Here is a 20095-nt window from a genome sequence, read left to right as displayed (position 1 = left end):
GTAGTCGGTGGGGTGACTGCGAGGAAACAGCCATGCATAAATGGCAGTCAAGCAGTGTGGTGCAATGGTCAGAGGGGAAACTCAGGAGCGAGGGAGCATTAGGTTCAAATCACCGCTCAGCCGTGAAGTTCATGGCGTGACCTGGGGGGGGGGAGCCCTACTCTTTCTCAGCCTCACCCGCCTCTCAGGGTTGTTGTGAAGACAAAATGGAGGAGGGGAAAAGTTGAACCCCTGTATACTGCCCTGTGTTCCTTGGAGACAAAGAGGGATGAAAATTTAATAGATTTCTGATCGATGTTGATTTCAGAGGAGCTGCTTGCCTGAAAATTAACTCTCTGGGGGCCACTGATCCGATGGCTAAACTGCACCCTGGAGATACTGCATACAGTATATTGTTAAAACTATGATCCTATGAAGAGTAACCAGGGAGCGAGTCCCACGCCATTCAGGGGATGGTTCCATCACAGGATCTTTTTTTGCGCTGCTGGGGTATCCTTTTTCCATACTCATAAAGTGAAACGGTGGTTCCACGTGGCCCTACTCTTTCTGCGAAGAAACAGCCATGCATAAATGGCCCCGGACAGCCACCACAGCTAAAACCACAGGGCCAGAATCGAAACCTTTTAAATCAGCTCCTCTCTCCCTCCCTTATGCTGTGCAGCAGGCTGGGCGTCTCCCTTGCCTCTCACGGTGCTCTCCGTTGTGGCATCTCCATTCCCTTGCTTCAGCCAATGACATCCTCAGTCAATATCAGTGGATCTGAGGGAGTGACCTGAAGCTGGAGCCCAGCCTTCATCTCTCCGTCCCCGTGGAGTCTCAGGCCAAGGCAAAGAGAAGGGAAACATGCCTGAGGGGATCCGGCTAGGCTGATCCTCCACAGCTATTCGGTCCGACCCTCTGGAACTCGATCCCGTTGTGGCAGCTGCCCCAGGATGGATGGAGGAAAAGGAGAAGAGCCGCTTCCCTCCCCGTCTCCAAATGTGATCTTTGGTTAAATGAGCACCGGCAAGGGAGGGTGTCTTTCTAATGAGGCCTCTCGCCGGTCTGCTGCGGATCGGGACCCTCTTCCTCGCTGTGGGGTGGACTCTCCAGAGTAAGTGTCTTTCTCTCTTCAACCCAGGCTACTCTGTGCCTCCTCCTAAATTAGTTTTGTGACTCTCTTTCACTTCCAGGATCAGAGGAGCATGCCTATTGTATTAGGTGCTATGGAAGACAGGCAGGATGGTGCTGCTGCAGTCATCTTGTTTGGGGGCTTCCTAGAGGCACCCGGTTGGCCACTGTGTGAACAGACTGCTGGACTTGAGGGGCCTTGGTCTGAGCCAGCAGGACTTTTCTTATGTTCATGTTGCATCCCTATTCTCTCCAGGATCAGAGGAGCATGCCTATTATATTCGGTGCTGTGGACCACAGGCAGGACAATGTTGCTGCAGTTGCCTTGTTTGGGGGCTTCCTAGAGGCACCTGGTTGGCCACTGTGTGCTGGACTTGAGGGGCCTTGGTCTGATCCAGCACGGCCTTTCTTATGTTCTTAAGAGAGCCAGCGTGGTGTAGTGGTTAAGGGCGGTGGTTTGGAGCGGTGGACTCTGATCTGGAGAACCGGGTTTGATTCCCCGTTCCTCCACATGAGCGGCAGATGCTAATCCGGTGAACCGGGTTGGTTTCCTCACACCTACACATGAAGCCAGCTGGGTGAACTTGATTGCTACAGCTTGTGGCGGTGAGTTCCATCTGTTCATTGTGCCTTGTGTGACGAAACGTATTTTGTCTTCCCCGAATCCAGTGCCTCATGGTTTGACTATCTGTCTCAAATTTTAATGAGAAAGGGAGAAGAAATCTTTCTTTCCACTTTCTCCACACTAATTGTAATTTGAAAGAACTTCTATCATGCACCCGCACCTTCTTAGGAAGAATTTTCTAACTGTTAGAGGGGTTCCTCAGTGAAACAGGCTTCCTCAGGAGGTGGTAAGTGCTCCTTCCCTGGAGGTTTTTAAGCAGAGGTTAGATGGCCATCTGTCAGCAATGCTGATTCTATTATTTTAGGCAGTTCATGGGAGGGAGGGCATCTTGGCCATCTTCTGGGCATGGAGTAGGGGGTCACTGGGTGTGGGGGGGGGTAGTTGTGAAATTCCTGCATTGTGCAGGGGGTTGGACTAGATGACCCTGGTGGTCCCTTCCAACTCTATGATGATTCTATGATTCTTTGAAAACTAAATAGCCCCAAACATTTTCCTGGTAAGAAAAGTGCTCCAACCCCTTTTGTTCATTTTGATTGTCTATTTTTCTTGTGCTTTGTTCAGCTCAGTTTTTGAGATGGGCTGACTAGACTACTGCATTCCGAAATGTGGCCTCAACATAGGGTTAGATGAAAGGCATTACTATGCCAATGGTTTTATTTCTCTCTCTCTTTCCTGATAAGTCCCTAATGAGCATGATATTCCTAAAAGCTGGCAGAGGTGATGCTGGGGAAACCAACTGCAGATTACGTTTTCCATGCTTCTCCTCTGCCTTCTGCCTTCCATACCCTGTTCACTGTGTTGGGAAGTACGGGCATTTGTCAGCCTGCAAGCCAACTGGATGACCCCATGCACCACAAGTTGGCAGTTTTATTTGGGCTTGGCATTAAAAAAAATAAAGGAACAGACTGGCAGCTATTTTTACTGTTTACTGGAACAAGCTTTTGAGCATCTGGGGTAAAATGTTTCATGTGCACAGAACCAGGGCTGGAGCCAGTATGCGGCTTACCAGTCCCCCTAGAATACTGTCCTACCAGTTTAGCATTGCTAGAGTGTAGAAATAAGATCTGGGAGGATCAGGTTTGAATCCCTACTCTGTCATGGAAGTTCATTTGGGTGAACTTGACTCAGTCTCTCCCCCGCCCCCCTTATCTACCTCACAGGTGGGTTGTTGTGAGGATAAACCAGGGTGGTGTAGTGGTTAAGAGCAGTGGTTTGGAGCGGTGGACTCTGATCTGGAGAACCGGGTTGGTTTCCCCACTCCTCCACATGAAGCCAGCTGGGTGACCTAGGGCTAGTCACAGTTCTCTTAGAGCTCTCTCAGCCCCACCTACCTCACAGGGTGTCTGTTGTGGGGAGGGGAGGAGAAGGTGATTGTAAGCTGGTTTGAGTCTCCCTTAAGTGGTAGAGAAAGTCGGCATATAAAAACCAACTCTTCTTCTTCTTGGCTGAGGGGACTTCTGGAGGGGGCTGGATCATGGTAGCTGCTTTTGCCTGAGTCTGTCAATCACATTTTGATTCCACTTTTCCTCCTAGGGGCTTAGGGGCTGCATACATTATTCCCTCTTCCCCATTTTATCCCCATAACAACTCTGTGAGGTAGGCTAGCCTGACTGGCCCAAGGTCAACCAGCAAGCTTCACAGCAAAGTAGTGATCTGAACCCAGATCTCCCAAGTCCTAGTTTGCCACTCCAACTGCTCTGGTTCCCCTCTGAGAGGATCTACACTTGTAGATCCTTGAACAGCACACTGGCCCTTCTCCATCGCCAGCAGCATCTCCCTGGTTTTTCATGCTTTTCTAGAGTTGTCAAGTCTCCTCAAAGAGCCCTGTGGCGCAGAGTGGTAAGCTGCAGTACTGCAGTCAAAGCTCTGATCATCACGACCTGAGTTCGATCCTGACAGAAGCCGGTTTCAGGTAGCCGGCTCAAGGTTGACTCAGCCTTCCATCCTTCCGACGTTGGTAAAACGAGTACCCAGCTTGCTGGGGGTAAAGTGTAGATGACTGGGGAAGGCAATGGCAAACCATCCCGTAAACATAGTCTGCCTAGTAAACGTTGTGATGGGACGTCACCCCATGGGTCAGTAATGACTCGATGCTTGCATAGGGGGTTACCTTCACCTTTTACAGGTCTCCCCTAACCATTGGTGGGGGGCAGGGGCCAGGTTGCCAGCTCCAGGTTGGGAAATTCCTGCAGATTTGGGGTTGACCCTGGGGAGGAGAGGGACCTCAGTGGGGTGCAATGCCATGCAATCTACCCTCCATGTTCTCCTGGGGTCTGATCTCTGTACACATGAACACATGAAGCTGCCTTATACTGAATCAGACCCTTGGTCCATCAAAGTCAGTATTGTCTACTCAGACCAGCAGCGGCTCTCCAGGGTCTCAGGCAGAGGTCTATTCACATCACCTACCTGCCTAGTTTCTTTAGCTGGAGATGCCAGGGATCAAACTTGGGACCTTCTGCATGCCAAGCAGATGCTCTACAAACTGAGCCACAGCCCCTCCCCTACTGTAGTCTGGAGAACAGCTGTAATTCCGGGGGGTCCCCTGGCCCTACCTGGAGGCTGGCATCCCTGTTTTGGGGGAAGGTTTGCCAACATTTCAACTGCCTTCAGATGCATCAATGGTGTCTTGAAGGTGAACCCTTTAACTGTGTGTGTGTGTGTGTGTGTAAAGTGCCTTCAAGTCGCAGCCGACTTATGGCGACCCCTTTTTGGGGTTTTCATGGCAAGAGACTATCAGAGGTGGTTTGCCATTGCCTTCCTCTGCACAGCAACCCTGGTATTCCTTGGTGGTCTCCCATCCAAATACTAACCAGGGCTGACCCTGCTTAGCTTCCGAGATCTGACAAGATCAGGCTCGCGGTCAGGGCAACCTTTATCTAGTAAGTCCTTATTCCACCATTCCTCTTTGGAGCTTAGGGCAGCATATACAGGATCTCCTTTCTCTCCAGCATGGTGTAGTGGTTAAGAGCGGTGGTTTGGAGTGGTGGAGTCTGATCTGGAGAACCAGGTTTGATTCCCCACTCCTCCACATGAGCGGCGGAGGCTAATCTGGTGAACCGGGTTGATTTCCCCACTCCTCCACAGGAAGCCAGCTGGGTGACCTTGGGCTAGTCACAATTCTCTTAGAGCTCTCTCAGCCTCACCTACCTCCCAAGGTGTCTGTTGTAGGGAGGGGACAGTGTTTGTAAGCCAGTTTGAGTCTCCCTTAAGTGGTCTTCTCCTCCTCCTCCTCACAGCTGTGTGGTAGGCTGAGCTGAAAAAGAGCAAGTATTGGCATGAGGTCACAGAGTGAGCTTAATGGCAAAATGGGGCTTTGAATCTGGGTCTCCCAATTTTACTACACTGGCCTTCTTATCAGTTTCTGGTGAACACTAATTCCCATGTAGGATTGTAGCATGTGCGTGTTTTTGTGTAATTCCTTTGCGGCGCAGCCCGCTCAGTACTGGTATGTGGGAGATCCAGATTCCACCAGCCCTCTCTCAGAACAATGGCATTCTCTTGCAATTTCATGAGCTGTGAGGCATTCCCGGCCGTGCCTTGCTGGTGGCATGGCTCTGTGCCGCCGCCACGAGCATGCAGAGAGGCGTGGACTGTTTGCTTTCAAGGCAGAAACAAGTCTGTTTGGATTGGGCAGGCTTGGGAAACATGAGATCAATGGACAAGTTTAAACTTGCAAACAAAAAAACAACGGAAATTGCATTGTGTGTTCATAAGGAGGGGTGGTGTTACCCATAAAAGAAGAAACACGGGGCTGATGTAAAATATATTTTTATATATATATATATATATACATATATATATATATATAGCACGCCCTACATTAGAGAGAGCCAGAGTGGTGTAGTGGTTAAGTGTCAGATTCTAATCTAGAGAGCTGGGTTTGATTCCCGGCTCCTCCACGTGAGCGGCAGACTCTAATATGGAGAAGCGGGTTTTGATTCCCTGCTCCTCCACATGAAGCCTGTTGGGTGACCTTGGGCTAGTCACCGTTCTCTCAGAACTCTCTCGGCCCCACCTACCTCACAAGGTGCCTGTTGTAGGGAGGGGAAGGGAAAGCAATTGTAAGCCACTTTGAGACCCCTTAAAAGGTAGAGAAAAGTGGGGTAAAAACAACAACTCTTCTTCTTAAATTGTCTTTCTCCCCATATGTGTGTGTGTGTGTGTTAAGTGACGTCAAGTCGCTTCCGACTCATGGCAACCCTATGAATCAATGCCCTCCAAAATGTCCTATCTTTGACAGCCTTGCTCAGATCTTGAAAATAAAGGGCTGGGGCTTCCTTTATTGAGTCAATCCATCTCTTGTTGGGTCTTCCTCTTTTCCTGCTGCCCTCAACTTTTCCTAGCATGACTGTCTTCTCTAGTGACCCTTGCCTTCTCATAATGTGATCAAAATACGATAGCCTCAGTTTAGTCATTTTACTGATCATTTATAATGATCAGTAGAGCACCCCCTATGCTTTGATGTTTTTATCCTGAGAGTTTCTGGCCCCTTCTCCTTATAATTAGAATCATAGAATCATAGAGTTGGAAGGGACCACCAGGGTCATCAAGTCCAACCCCCCTGCACAATGCAGGAAATTCACAACCACCTCTTCCACACACACCCTCAGTGACCCCTACTCCACGCCCAGAAGACGCCCCCCCCCAAAAAAAACCCACAAAACCCTCCAGGATCCCTGGCCAATCTAGCCTGGAGGAAAAATTACTTCCTGACCCCAAAGTGGTGATCGGTACTACCCTGGGCATGCAAGAAAGGGCCACGAGAGCCAAACACTGATGCAAACCTTCCTGCCCTCCCTCCCATGATCTGCCTCATAGAAACAGCAATGCTGACAGATGGCCGTCCAGCCATCTCCAGGGAAGGAGAGCTGCAACAAGCAAAAAGGAAATGTTTGTCATAATGATGTCAAGACAGGCAGAGGCAGGAAGATAACGTGACACACAAAGCTGCCATTTTCTGCAGTAGGTGTGTGTTTTCTTGAATTTCTACCCTAAATTTAGCAGGCTTCCAAGAAGCTGCCTGACTAGCTGAATCCCAAGTGGCTTCTGAGACTCTTATGGGCTATTTAAAGAGTTTTGAATCTACTGTCTGTCTGCCTCTGAACATGGTGGTTCCATTAATCATTGTGTTTAATAGGCTTTGGTGGATCTATCCGGCGCAAATCTTGTCTAAGCTTTGTCAGTGGCCCACACTGCATCCTGCGACAGTGGGTTCCACACGTTAATGACACATTGTGTTAAGTACTTCCTTTTGTCCATCCTGAATCTATTGCTCTTCAACTTCATTGGTTCCCCCCAGATTCCAGTATTCTGGAAGAGGGAGAAAAGGTTCTCTGTTATCTTCATCCTGTGCATCCTTTTATAAACCTCTATCATGTCCCCTCTTAGCCACCTCTACTTTGAATTGAGAATCCCCAGATTCTTGAGCCTTTCCTTGTAAGGAAAGTGTGTGTGTGTGTGTGTGTGTGTGTGTATAAAGTGCCTTCAAGTCGCAGCTGACTTATGGCGACCCCTTTTGGGGTTTTCATGGCAAGAGACTAACAGAGGTGGTTTGCCAGTGCCTTCCTCTGCACAGCAACCCTGGTATTCCTTGATGGTCTCCCATCCAAATACTAACCAGGGCTGACCCTGCTTAGCTTCTGAGATCTGACGAGATCAGGCTAGCCTGGCCCATCCAGGTCAGGGCAAGGAAAGTGTGCCAACCCATTAATCTTTTTGGTTGCACATTTCTGCACCTTTCCCAGCAATACAATAATTTCTTCTGATATCTGGCTGTCCTTTACAGTTAATTGATTGCTAACATAAGTCTTGGCTTTTATAGTCCCTAAGGGAGAGCAGGTATGTTTCTCTGGGCTGCTGTAAGCACAGACATCTAATGGCATTTGATCCTCTGTTCCATCCTAAGCAATTTGAAACTTCAGACCAGAGCTTCTCCTCCAGTAACCTCTCTCTCTCTCTCTCTCTCTCTGCCCATTTATGCATGGTTGTTTTCTCGTGGTCCCCCCACCGACTACTTCGGGATTTTTCTTTGATTATGCTTGCATCAGAGGTTGCCTCCCTCTCCCTTAGGGTTGCCAGCCTCAAGGTACTAATAGCAAATCTAAAACCAGGGTACCTCCATGCCTATACCATGAGGTTTGGAAATTAGCATGGGGAAAGTGGTACAAAAAAGCACACAGACGGGGTACAAAGTAGCAAATATATAATGGGTGACAATAATAAAGAAGACAAAGACAAGTGTACAACATAGAATCCAATTTCTTGGATCTATACCTGTAATTGGATATCCTAAAGGAACTGGTTATTATTGAAATCCAGAAGAGGACTTCTGCTTCCTGCTTTGCACCAAAAAATTACATCATACTTACCTTGTATATTTGTATATATTTAGCAACCTAGCATAAGTTAAGATTCTATGTTGTACACTTGCCTTTGTCTTCTTTATTATTGTCACCCATTATATATTTGCTACTTTGTACCCCGTCTGTGTGCTTTTTTGTACCACTTTCCCCGTGCTAATTTCCAAACCTCCAGGTACTAACTGGAGATCTCCTGCTGTTACAACTGATCTCCAGCCGACAGAGATCACCTGGAGAACATGGCTGCTTTGGCAATTGGACTCTATGGCACTGAAGGCCCTCCCCTCCCCAAACCCTGCCCTCCTCAGGCTCAGCCCCCAAAACCTCCCACCGGCGGCGAGGAGGGACCTGGCGACCCAACTCTCCCTGTGTGTTCTGCCTGTGTTTTCTGGATTCGTGTTTAGCCATCATCCAGAAAATGCAGGGGAAATGTGCCGAAACGCGCGGGGAGAGCGGGGTGACCTCTGACTGTCGGAAAAATGCATGCATCATCAAAGCAAAGCCCCGAAGTAGTCAGTGGGGGGACCGTGAGGAAACAGCCATGCATAAAATGGCCTCGGTGTGTCTTTTTCCTAACAGGGAAAAAAAAATCATCATCAGTTCAAAAGGGTTGCTTCTCTGTTGGTCCTAATGAAAGAAATTCTGCTATTCTTCAGATTTGAGTTTTGTTTTTTCCCTTGCAAACCAACACAGATGCCTGCCCTTTTTAATGTGTGTCTGTTGTTTCTCTTGCTGCTGCCTGAAGTTATCGATTTCCATTTTGCAGCAGTGATTTGCAATCCCCTTTTGCTGGCATGGCCGCATTGCAAGCAATCTCTGCTGTTCTCTTCCCATGTATAATGCAGATCCTTTGGCAGCAGATCAGCTGCTCAGACTTGCAAGAGAACTTGCCTAAAAAAAAAAAAATCTCATTGGCTAACTTCAGATATATCACATTTCTCTGACTATGGTAACTACAGTTTTTATTAGGATATTATTAGGATTTTAAAATTTATATTTATGCATCCTAGTAGCACAGCGGAGGGTAAAATTCTCTATAATAATAATAACAACAAAATATTCTGTGATAATAAAAGGATTCATCCATCTGTGGCAGACATAACTCCTCAGAAAATAAAGTGAGGGGTTCTGAAATTGGCCATCGGCTTCAGGAGGAGGATGGGAATTGCATTGCCAGGTCCCTCTTCGCTACTGGCAGGAGGTTTGGGGGGCGGAGCCTGAGGAGGGCAGGGTTGGGGAGGGGAGGGACTTCAATGCCATAGAGTCCAATTGCCAAAGCGGCTGTTTTCTTCAGGGGAACTGATCTCTATTGGCTGGAAAACAGTTGAAATAGCAGGAGATCTCCAGCTAGTACCTGGTAGTTTGAGAACATCCGGACGGCGTTACTGTTGACTTCTTCATCCTCTGTTCATTTCCATAACTTCAGCTTTCCTGGTGCTAAGGTTTGAAGAATTACCTTAGCTAAGACTTTCACTTACCTTGAAAGAAGATCCTTTGAACTTACCTGTATATAGATTCACTGTTGTCTTCACGTTTTGTAGATGTTATATGTTGTTCACAATACATGTTTGCATAGTTCTTGTGTATTGTTTGATTTGAGCAGAGTACTATATTTCCTACAACAGTACCTGGTAGTTGGCAACCCTACAGGCTACTGAGTGAAATGGTGGTTATTTAAACAGATTTTTATTTTTATTTTTATTTTATTCGGCTCGCCAGCCCCAGAACTTGCTGCACTTGCAATATTTAACAGCCATTTGAATTTGGAACGAAGTGTTCTGCCTTCTGCCAAAAGAGCTGTAGCCATACCAGATGAAGCAAAGGCAAGAGTGACCATCCTTGTCTGGTGAACTGTAGGCAAAATAAGATTTATAATAAATGTCATACCCGGCCTTTCTCCCTTATGGGGATCCAAAGTGGCATAGGTTGTTCTCTCCTCAACTTTATCCTCCCAACAACCCTGTGGGGTAGGCTAGGCTGAGAATGTGTGCCTGGCCCAGGGTCAGCAGCCAAGCTTCGTTGGCCAGCCAAATGCCCCGAAGAAGGCCTACAGCTGTTTATTGACCCTCAAGGAAAACATCCAGGAAACAGAAATAACAGTTTCTCGGGTGACTGACCGGGTAAATGGGGCAGGGGGCAGGGTTACCCTTCAGTTCCACTGCCCCTTCAAGACCATGGGCAGTCCTCATCCTAGATCTGCAGGCTCACTTTTGGTTTGGCCTTATTTAGGGCTGCCAACTCCAGGTTGGGAAATTCCTGGAGATTTGGAGATGGAGCCAGGGAAGGCAGGGTTTGGGGAGAGGAGAAACGTCAGAAGGGTATAACACCATAGAGTCGACTCTCCAGAGCAGCCATTTTCTCTAGAACTGATCTCTGCAGTCTGGAGAACCATTGTGATTCTGGGAGGTCTCCAGGCCTCACCTGGAGGTTGGCAACCTTAGCCTTACAAGAGGAAAGCCTGCAACACTGTTTTTATTTTTTACTTTTTGCTCCAGGAGAAGTTTCATTGCACGTCTCGCAACCCAGTGTGAACGCCACGGTGGCCCAGAACATTTTGCTGTCGGTCGCGTATACCTGCAAAGGGGTCCCTGTCATCGAGTGGAAACACACGGCTCCATGGGGCACGACCAAAATCGTTGAGTGGAAACCAGGGACTTACACCAACATCTCCAGCGGTTACAGAGACAGGGTGAACATTTATAGCAACGGTTCTCTACAGATCCTGAATGTGGCTATGAGAGATTCGGGGTATTACTTGGTCACAGTAATGGGAGAGTTTGGAACTACCACTTACGGCACCATCTTATTGAATGTTTCCGGTACGGACAACTTCCTCGGTTGCAAACTCTGGATTGGGAAATTCCATTTGGGGATGCATCCTGAGGAGGGTGGGGTTTGAGGAGAGGAGGGATCTCAGCCAGGAGTCCACCCTCCAAAGCAAGCATTTTCTCCTGATCTCTTAAGTCTGGAGATCAATGGGAATTCTGGGAGATCCCCGTTCCCACCAGGCGGTTAACAACCTTAACAACTTTGATGGTTTTAATATTCACTTTAGTGCCAGCAAAGGAAGGGCCATAGCTCAGTGGTAGAGCATCTGCTTGGCATGCAGAAGATCCCAGGTTCAATCCCCGGCATCTCCAGTTAAAGGGACCAGGCAAGAAGGTGATGTGAAAGACCTCAGCCTGAGACCCCGGAGAGCTGCTCCTGGTCTGAGCACTGACTTTGATGGACCAAGAGTCTGATTCAGTATAAAGCAGCTTCATGTGTTCATGTGTTCAATATAGACCTGCCATGAGGGCCTATCTGCTGCTCCCACACAGGGCTTTTGCCCCTTGATGGAGAGCTGTATGCCCCCATATTTGGGGGGGGGGGGCTTCCACAAAACGTAGAGCTGATTCCAAACATCTCTTGTGGGATTCCCATATTCGCTCTTTTTAGTGGCTCATTTTCCCTGCTTCTCCTCTCTCCTTCTTAAAACTGTAGCCACGTTTTCACAGGGACTGCAACATTTCCAGGTGTGTCCCTAGACTCTCCCTAGCCAATTTGTAGGGTGTGAGTAGGTGGCACAGCACAGGAGTTAGCCACCCCCTGCCTAGTAGGGTTGCCAGCTCTGGGTTGGGAAATACTTGGAGATTTTGGTGGCAGAGCCTGAGGAGGGTAAGGTTTGGAGAGGGGAGGGACTTCAATGTCTAATTGCCAAAGTGGTCAATTTCTCCAGGTGAACTGATCAGTTTTAATAGCAGGAGATCTCCAGCCACCACCTGGAGGTTGGCAATCCTACTGCCTAGGGTTGCCAAAAGGTTTTTTTTTGTGTTGGGGGGGGTCCTGTCCCTTTAACAAAGGCTTAAGGGGATATTATCTTCTAGAGGATGTTATTTACATCGTGCTTCTCCTGCCCATTTCCACCCACAAAGCCTCCATTAAAGGGGCAGGGCATTTTTTTCCATACCAGGTAGGGTTGCCAGATCCCTCTTCACCACCAGCGGGAGGTTTTTGTGGCGGAGCCTGAGGAGGGCGGGGTTTGGGGAGGGGAGGGACTTCAATGCCATAGAGTCCAATGGCCAACGTGACCATTTTCTCCAGGTGAACTGATCTCTACTGGCTGGAGATCAGTTGTAATAGCAGATCTCCAGCAACCACCTGGAGGTTGGCAACCCTAATACCAGGCCCAATGGCAACCCTACACCTGCCTTAAATTACCCCTTACCCTCAAAAAACATAGCTGCTAAAGGTAGGGTTGTCAAACTCCAGGTTTCAGCTGGAGATCTCCCGCTATTACAACTGATTTCCAGGCAATAGAAATCAGTTCCCCCGGAGAAAATGGCTGCTTTGGCAATTGGACTCTATGGCATTTAAGTCCCTCCCCTCTACAAACCCCATTTCCCTCAATCTCCACCCCCAAAATCTCCAGGTATTTCCCAACCTGGAGATGGCAACCCTAGCTAAAGGGGATGTTAATATACCAGAATGTAGGGTTGCCACGTCTCCTAGGCTGCTGGTGGGGGATGGGGGGTAGGGTTGCTAGCTCCAGGTTGGGGAACTCCTGGAGATTTGGGGGCGGAGCCTGGGGAGGACAGGGACCTCAGTGGGGTACAATACCGTAGAGTCCACCCTCCAAAGCATCAGGGGAACTGATCTCTGTATTCTGAAGATGAGCTGTAATTCCGGGATACCCCCAGGTCCCACCTGGAGGCCGGCATCCCTGTTTCTCTGTAGACTTCTAAATGCAAATGCTTCTCTGGTCAAACATCAGGGGTGCTGTGTTTCTCCTCCCTCTGTAGAGATCCTCTATGAAGACTTGCATTTTGTGGCTGTCTTCTTTGCATTTCTTACCGCTGTGTCCGCTGTTCTCATCTGCCTCATGTGGCTGTGCAATAAATCCCTGCATCTGCTTCAGAAGGAGAGGCACCAGCTGAAAGGTAAGGTTTGCTGCGATGCAAACAGCCCAGCATAGAATGCCCTCCTTTTATTTCCTTAATACCCCAGCCTTCCTTAGGGTTGCCAGGTCCTTCTTCGCCATCGGCGGGAGGTTTTGGGGGCGGAGCCTGAGGAGAGTGGGGTTTGGGGAGGAACTTTGATGCCATAGGCCATTTATGCAGGGTCAATTTTGATGCTCACTCAAAGCTGTTTTTTAAATGCAACCTTTAAAATGCCTATTCACAGTCCCGATGCAAAAGGAGAAATTCTACCTCCCCACTCGCCTGCTCCTTAATTTCTTTGTTTCCATAGCCATTAGCAATCACCGTTTGCATAGCTAACGAGCGGCTGTGATTTTGCATGCTTCCTTGAGGGGATTCTTCGAGGCGGGGGTGGAGCAAACACAAAAGGTTGCGTTAAAGGGGCTCTTAAGAAATGCGAAGCAGGTATGCGCCAGCTTTGCAGTCACTTCCTGAAGGATGGTTCAGTGTGAAAAACTCAAAAAATATGTGGGGCACTTCAGCCTGAATGTGCTGCTAATTACCAAGCATAAATGGCCATAGAGTCCAATTGCCAAAGGAGCCATTTTCTCCAGGGGAACTGATCTCTATCAGCTGGAGATCAGTTGTAATAGCAAGATATCTCCAGCTAGTACCTGGAGGTTAAGTAATCAAAAACTGGCTCCAAGTGCACAAGGAGGGCAAGGAATCAAAATAATGCACTTGTATAGCTGATAATAAAAGCACAGACTCAAACTGAAATGCAATTAGGTCTATTCAAAAGAACAACCTCAATGATAAGAATAAATACGTGCTCAAGGAGCAAAAGACAAAAACCAATAAATATTCACAGTTACAATATCCCTAAGGTAAAAATAAGTATACAATTACTCTCAAAGGTAAATAGAGGTATAATAGGCAAACATCCAACTGGTAACTTTGCACAGGCAACGGAGTAGTTATAAACCGCAATGGGCTTCCGGTAAAGTCCCCATTTCATATTCTTTTTTCAAGCTTCAAATGTATCCGTGTGCCAATAACCCTTATGGGAAAAGAAGCTTATAAGCTTGCAATTAAATATGGACAGCTTTGGTAAGGCGTCTCCTGGAGGTTGGCAACCCTACCCACACGTGAATCGGCCCCATAAGAAAACTCCCATATTCAAAACTGGGAAGAGATTCTAGCCTAGCATTCTTTTGTGGCTCGATTAAACATGGCTTTAAGCATTGAAATCCCTCCCCTCCCCAAACCCCGCCCTCCTCAGGCTCCACCCCAAAAATCTCCAGGTATTTCCCAACCGGGAGCTGGCAACCCTACTTGCACTCTACGGCCTTGTTTGTACATGCAGGAATCTTTCCTAGCAGCTGCAGCCATGTAAAAATGGGTGTGTTCTCAGTCCATACAGGGCTCGGGTGAGGTATGTTAACCAAGCGTTCTTAGCAGGCAAATTAATAGAGGAAGGATTCCTTCTTGAAAGATGATTAAATCAGAAGAGTTTCCATCTAGACATTAGGAAGAATTTTCTAACAGAGCGATTCCTCAGTGGAACAGGCTTCCTCGGGAGGTGGCAAGCTCTCCTTCCCTGGAGGTTTTTTTTTTTTTTTTTTTAAATTATTTTTATTATTTTCTACAATTCAACTAAAATAAACATATCTCAACAATATATTCAGTTGTAACTGCTTGTAACAAAAAAAGTTCATTGCTATTACTGAGAATATGTTATCTATAATATTCTATGCTATCTACTATATGTGACTTCCCCGCATCTTCTTCAGTCACTAATTCTACTGGTTAACACTTTTGCATTTCAAATTAATTTCTAATCCTTATTTTCTCTCATACAGACTTGCTTTAAGCTATCTATACTACTTCTATAAGCAATTTCAAGTCCTACCTAGTTATAATATTATCATCATTGTCTCTATATAACATTCTATTATTCTAAATTAAAGGGATTAGATCAATACATAAACAAATTTTCCCATTAAAAATTCATCAAAGTAAATCCACCGTGGCTCCCTTACACCCCCAAAATAAGCATCATTTTAGCCATTATCTTGTTTTGGGAGGGGATCTGCCAGTCCTTCTTTATTTCCCAATCCCCACCCCCCGTTTTTCAATATAGTAGCTGCAATTCTGGCCTCTGAAGATGTAAAAGAAGATCCCGGTGATTGTATCCATTGGCTTCTTGTTAAAATTTCCAGCATCTTCTTGGTAAAATCCTTCATCATGTCTCCCTCCATCGCTGGCTGCCAGGAAGTGTTTTCTTGGGATAATAATGCTCCTCCTGTCAGCAGTGACTCAGACAAGTAAATTGTAGAGGTATTGAGTTCTCTCATGTTGCTCTCTCTCCTTGCCTGCTGGTCACTTGCAGCTACCTCTTTAAAATCTTGGGTCTTCATATTGTGGATCTCCTCAATAATTGTGTCCAGTTTTCCATTAATTGATTTAAATAGGATATTCATCACCTCAGCTAGTTGAAATGCTTGATGTGAGAGCGCTTGTTGTTTTTCAAAGACTAAATCTTGTTGCACTGCAAACATGTCCATTTGTTTGAGTAACATCTCTTCCATCCTCTTGTTTGACATATCTGCTTGTATTCTTATATAGAAGCAGGCTTTGTAATTTTCAAGATATCCTCAATTATGCTTCAAAGCAGCACAGATAAAGAAAAGAAAGTAGACAGGAAACTGCAGTATCATAGACCCTGCGTCGTCTCCTCTCGGTGGTTAAGTAGTGGGAACGATTTGATGGTTACACCGGGGAGATTCACTTCAAGTCTTCCAATCTGCCCTGTCTTTTCGATGGTAACAAAGCCCTTCTTGTTATCTTCCGGTCTTAAGAGGCGACGTGGCTGGACATTGAATCAAAGAAGCCGGAAGTGGGGGGGGAAGGTTTTCGTCTCCCTCCCTCCCCTCAAAGCATTTAATTGGTAGTTGTAAAGTCATTCACAAGTCCCTTTTATTGTGTCTACTCACTGATCAAGTTGATAAGGTCTTAGTCAGTTCATTTAATGGCATTTGTTTATTTTAAAAGTCTCGTTACGCTGGGCAGGGAGTCGCCTGTTTTCGTAGGTGTTTTTATCGTCGTTCAGGTCTTCTCAATCAAGATAAAGGCAAAAAGTGTCTTTTTACTCACTCTGACTTCCAAAGGTGAGGCTTCTTGTTCTTTTCATAGATTATTTGATGTTAATGTATAGAGGAGGTCAAAGCCTATAATCCAAAGAGTCGTCCGTGGCAATGGTAGCCCCTATGCCGGCGGGGACAACTTCCAACTCTACGGGAGGCTTAAAAAAGCTCTCTCAGAGAATATGGGAGTCCAAACCGCTCTTGAAGGCTGCAGGGGAATTTCCTGCTTCCCGATCCACTATTTAGGACCGAGTTGGAGTGCTTTTTGCACTCCAAATCTAAACGACTCTTGGTGTTTCCTGGGAGCCCCCAGGAAACAATGGCGCTCGGACCAAACGCTCTACAGGAAGAGGTTTTTAAGAAGAGGATAGATGGCCATCTGTCAGCAATGCTGATTCTGTGACCTTAGGCAGATGATGAGAGGGAGGGCATCTTGGCCATCTTCTGGGCATGGAGTAGGGGGTCACTGGGTGTGTGTGTGGGGGAGAGGTAGTTGTGAATTTCCTGCATTGTGCAGGGGGTTGGACTAGATGACCCTGGTGGTCCCTTCCAACTCTATGATTCTATGACAGACCTAAATTGCAAAGTATTCAGTCAATTGGAAGCAGTAGAAGAAATCTTTCTTTCCCGCCTTAACTTTGCTTCCTTGCCGCCTAGTTTGCAACCTGAGAGGCTACTGGCTGGAAAGATTCTCCAAGTGCTTTGAAACAGACAAAGAAATAGGCAAACAGTGTCAGCTGTTTACTTTATGATGCTGGCAGCTGCAAGGAAGGGAGGGAAAACGGTTACGGAGTTGCTATGCAAAGAAGCACGCTTGTTGCACACCTTCCCCTTAAGAAAGCCTGTTTTGTTTATTTTGAAAATACATGCAACTCCCTCCCATAAAAGGGAAACAGGATAAAAATCATAAAACAATAATTAACGTTAACAAACTATTGAACGCCCAGCCATTGTGTACATTGGTAGATTTCAGAGCAAAGGAGAGCAAGGATGGTAGCAAAGAGGATGGCCCTAAGGAAATACGCAGCTCTAAGCTCTGAGCCCCGTGGGGCAGAGTGGTAAAGCTGCAGTACTGCAGTCCAAAGCTCTGCTCACAACCTGAGTTCAATCCCGACGGAAGTCGGTTTCAGGTGGCCGGCTCAAGGTTGGCTCAGCCTTCCATCCTTCTGAGGTCAGTAAAATGAGTACCCAGCTTACTTGGGGGTAAAGTGTAGACAACTGAGGAAGGTGATGGCAAACCACTCCATAAACATAGTCTGCCTAGTAAACTTCGGGATGTGGCGTCTCCCCATGGGTCAGTAATGACCCGGTGCTTGCACAGGGGACTATCTTTACCTTTAAGCCTACATTAATTATCGGGGTGTGTGTGTTAAGTGCTGTCAAGTCACTTCCAGTTTATGTCCACTGTATGAATCAATGTCCTCCAAAACGTTCTATCACCTTGGCCAGGTCTTGCAAATTGAGGGCCCTGGCTTCCTTTATAGAGTCAATCTATCTCTTGTTGGGTCTTCCTCTTTTCCTGCTGCCTTCAACTTTTCCTAGCATGATTGTCTTTTCCAGTGACTCTTGTCTTCTCATAAAGTGACCAAAGTATGATAGCCTCAGTTTATTCATTTTAGCTTCTAGGGAGAGTTCAGGCTTGATTTGATCTAGAACCCACTAATTTGTCTTTTTGGCGGTCCACAATATTCGTAAAACTCTCCTCCAACACCACATTTCAAAGGAATCTACTTTTTCCTGTCAGCTTTCTTCCTTGTCCATTGTCTGTTGATTTTCGGTACCTTTTGTGACACCTCAGCAGGTTAGGAAGGCCTCTGCTAGTGTCCCTGATTATGTAAATTTTTTATTGTCTCCTTTACCATTGATCTTTTTTTAAAATCTCCTTTTATTTACAGAGAGTGCGACTGAAGAGACTGAACTGCAAATGATGGGATGTTAGCAAAGAACTCTTTACATGTACAAAAGTCAATTTTCTACCTCAGAAGAAAACAATGGTCAGAAGGGGGAAGAGGAACCCAGAATATTAAAGAGAAACCTTTTTGTATGCTTTTGTGTAGGTTGAAGTGGGAGAACCTTTGCTGGAAGACCGACCCACCCGGAGCTTGAGGGTTGCTGCAGTTTCAAAGCCATTATTTATAAGGCATGCATTTGAAGATAGAATGCTTGTGTTATTTTATAGCTGTAGACAAGAACAAGAGTCCAGGAGCACCTTAAAAGATTAACAATATTTCTGGCAGGGTATGAACTTTTGTGAACCACAGCTCACTTCTTCAGATATATAGGAGTGTCAAACACGCGGCCCCTTGAGAGCTCTTATCCAGCCCGCGAGGCTGCTAAGGCAGCCCCCCCTCCATCCTGATCTGGGCTGGTGAGCCCAGTTTGAGCTCGCCAGCCGAGGCAGCCACCCCCCCCCCCATCTGGCATGACCCGGCCCTACCAAGTGACATTTATGTCATATCCAGCACTCATAACAAATGAGTTCAACAACCCTGATGTATAGTAATGACTCTTGGGGGCTTACGGTAATGCTCTGGGGTCTCTCTCAATGATCACCCTAGTGGTGATAGATCACGATGGGTAGCTGTGTTAATCTGTCACTAGCAGTAGAAAGGAGCAGCACCTTAAAGACTAACATTTCTGGTAGGGTATGAGCTTTCGTGAGCCACACAGCTCCCTTCTTCAGATACAGCTAGAATGTGAGTCCATCTATCCTTAAGTAGAGACGAGTGAATTAAGACACACAATGGCATGATGTTGTCTTCTGCATTTGGTGAGAAAGACGATGTCTTGTCTGTACCTGCGCAAGGTTCTTTACAAGGTTGATGGATTTCTATTCTGTACGGCTAAATGTGGTGCCTTCCATGGAGATTACGATGGGTAGCTGTGTCAGTCTGTCACTAGCAGTAGAGAAGAGCAAGAGTCTAGTAGCACCTTGAAGTCTAACAAATGTTTCTGGCAGGGTATGAGCTTTTGTGAGCCACAGCTCACTTCTTCAGATACAGTTAGAACGTTGTTTTATAGGGTGTTCACTCACAAGGAGAAATGCAGCCTACATGTTAAGACATGTTTTTGATGCTATCAGGGCGATGTGACTTAGCATGTATGTTGTTATGGGTGCACACGTTTAGGATTCTTGAATGCATATGAGCAGCAGAAGAGGTCACAGCGTTCTAAACTTTGCAACTGTTTACCGACATTTTAAAAATAAATTTACAAAGGCAGCGTACTGTTAACGGTCACAGTTGTGCTTCACGTCAAAGAGGTACTGAAGAACAGGTGGCTTGTTTGAAAAACTGGTTTTAATGTTATTACCGCCTGGAAGATAACATTGTCACTAACTTTTCAATTCCGCACAGGGGGGCAAAGACAAAGATGAACATCCTGTTTATTTTCTGCAGGTGTAAAATGTCTCCTTTACAAACTCAATACCCTTTGTACAAAACGAGCGTTAAATATTTTATTACAGAAAAGCAGGGAAATGTAGCACAGCAAAAAGGTGAGTCTTCATCACTTGCTCTGGAGAACATGAAAGATCTGCTTTGAACAAGGCAAACGAAAGGCCAAAACTGCTCCAACTCCCTGGGCACCCCTGTCCTGCTCACCTCTCCAACCATATCATGTCTCCTAAACAGACAGCAGGAAGAATCAGGAGAGAGACCACAAAACAAGATACTAGACCTCTCAAAGATTAGGGAGTGAATACACCCACTGAGCTGCGCACCTGACAAGTGAGAGAAACAGGAAGAAGACAGCTAACTAGGAAGATGTTCTTAAGATCCAGGGAGCAGGTTTTCATCTGCCATTGTGACCAAGAGCAAAAATACTGCCCTGATTTATTCAGGATTCCAAAAAGCAGTGGACCCTGAAGAGGACAGCTGTGTAATAGACTACACATTAAAAAGGAAGCAGGGGAAGCAGGAATAGAGGAGAGATCAATGTTAATTTCTTGAATGC

The 20095-nt window shown here is 46.5% G+C and overlaps 1 protein-coding gene across 1 annotated transcript; it reads left to right on the top strand.

Moving 5' to 3' along the window:
• The first annotated feature begins 977 nt into the window (after positions 1-977).
• VSTM5 (V-set and transmembrane domain containing 5) lies at positions 978-18128 on the top strand. The gene is made up of 4 exons (XM_056858651.1): positions 978-1093; positions 10593-10916; positions 12879-13016; positions 18037-18128. The coding sequence occupies exons 1-4, from the start codon at positions 1027-1029 to the stop codon at positions 18078-18080; spliced, it is 573 nt and encodes a 190-aa protein (XP_056714629.1). The 5' UTR covers positions 978-1026; the 3' UTR covers positions 18081-18128.
• The last annotated feature ends 1967 nt before the right edge of the window (positions 18129-20095 follow it).

This window comes from Euleptes europaea, chromosome 12 (genome assembly GCF_029931775.1).
Source record: "Euleptes europaea isolate rEulEur1 chromosome 12, rEulEur1.hap1, whole genome shotgun sequence".
In the NCBI taxonomy this organism is placed as follows: domain Eukaryota; kingdom Metazoa; phylum Chordata; class Lepidosauria; order Squamata; family Sphaerodactylidae; genus Euleptes; species Euleptes europaea.
This window is presented reverse-complemented; position numbering and strand designations above follow the sequence as displayed.

Coding starts and splice junctions, on each gene's coding strand:
- VSTM5 (XM_056858651.1), top strand. CDS start 1,027: ATGAGGCCTCTCGCCGGTCTGCTGCGGATCGGGACCCTCTTCCTCGCT. Junction 1,094..10,592: donor TGTGGGGTGGACTCTCCAGA/GTAAGTGTCTTT, acceptor TTTTTGCTCCAG/GAGAAGTTTCATTGCACGTC. Junction 10,917..12,878: donor CATCTTATTGAATGTTTCCG/GTACGGACAACT, acceptor CTCCCTCTGTAG/AGATCCTCTATGAAGACTTG.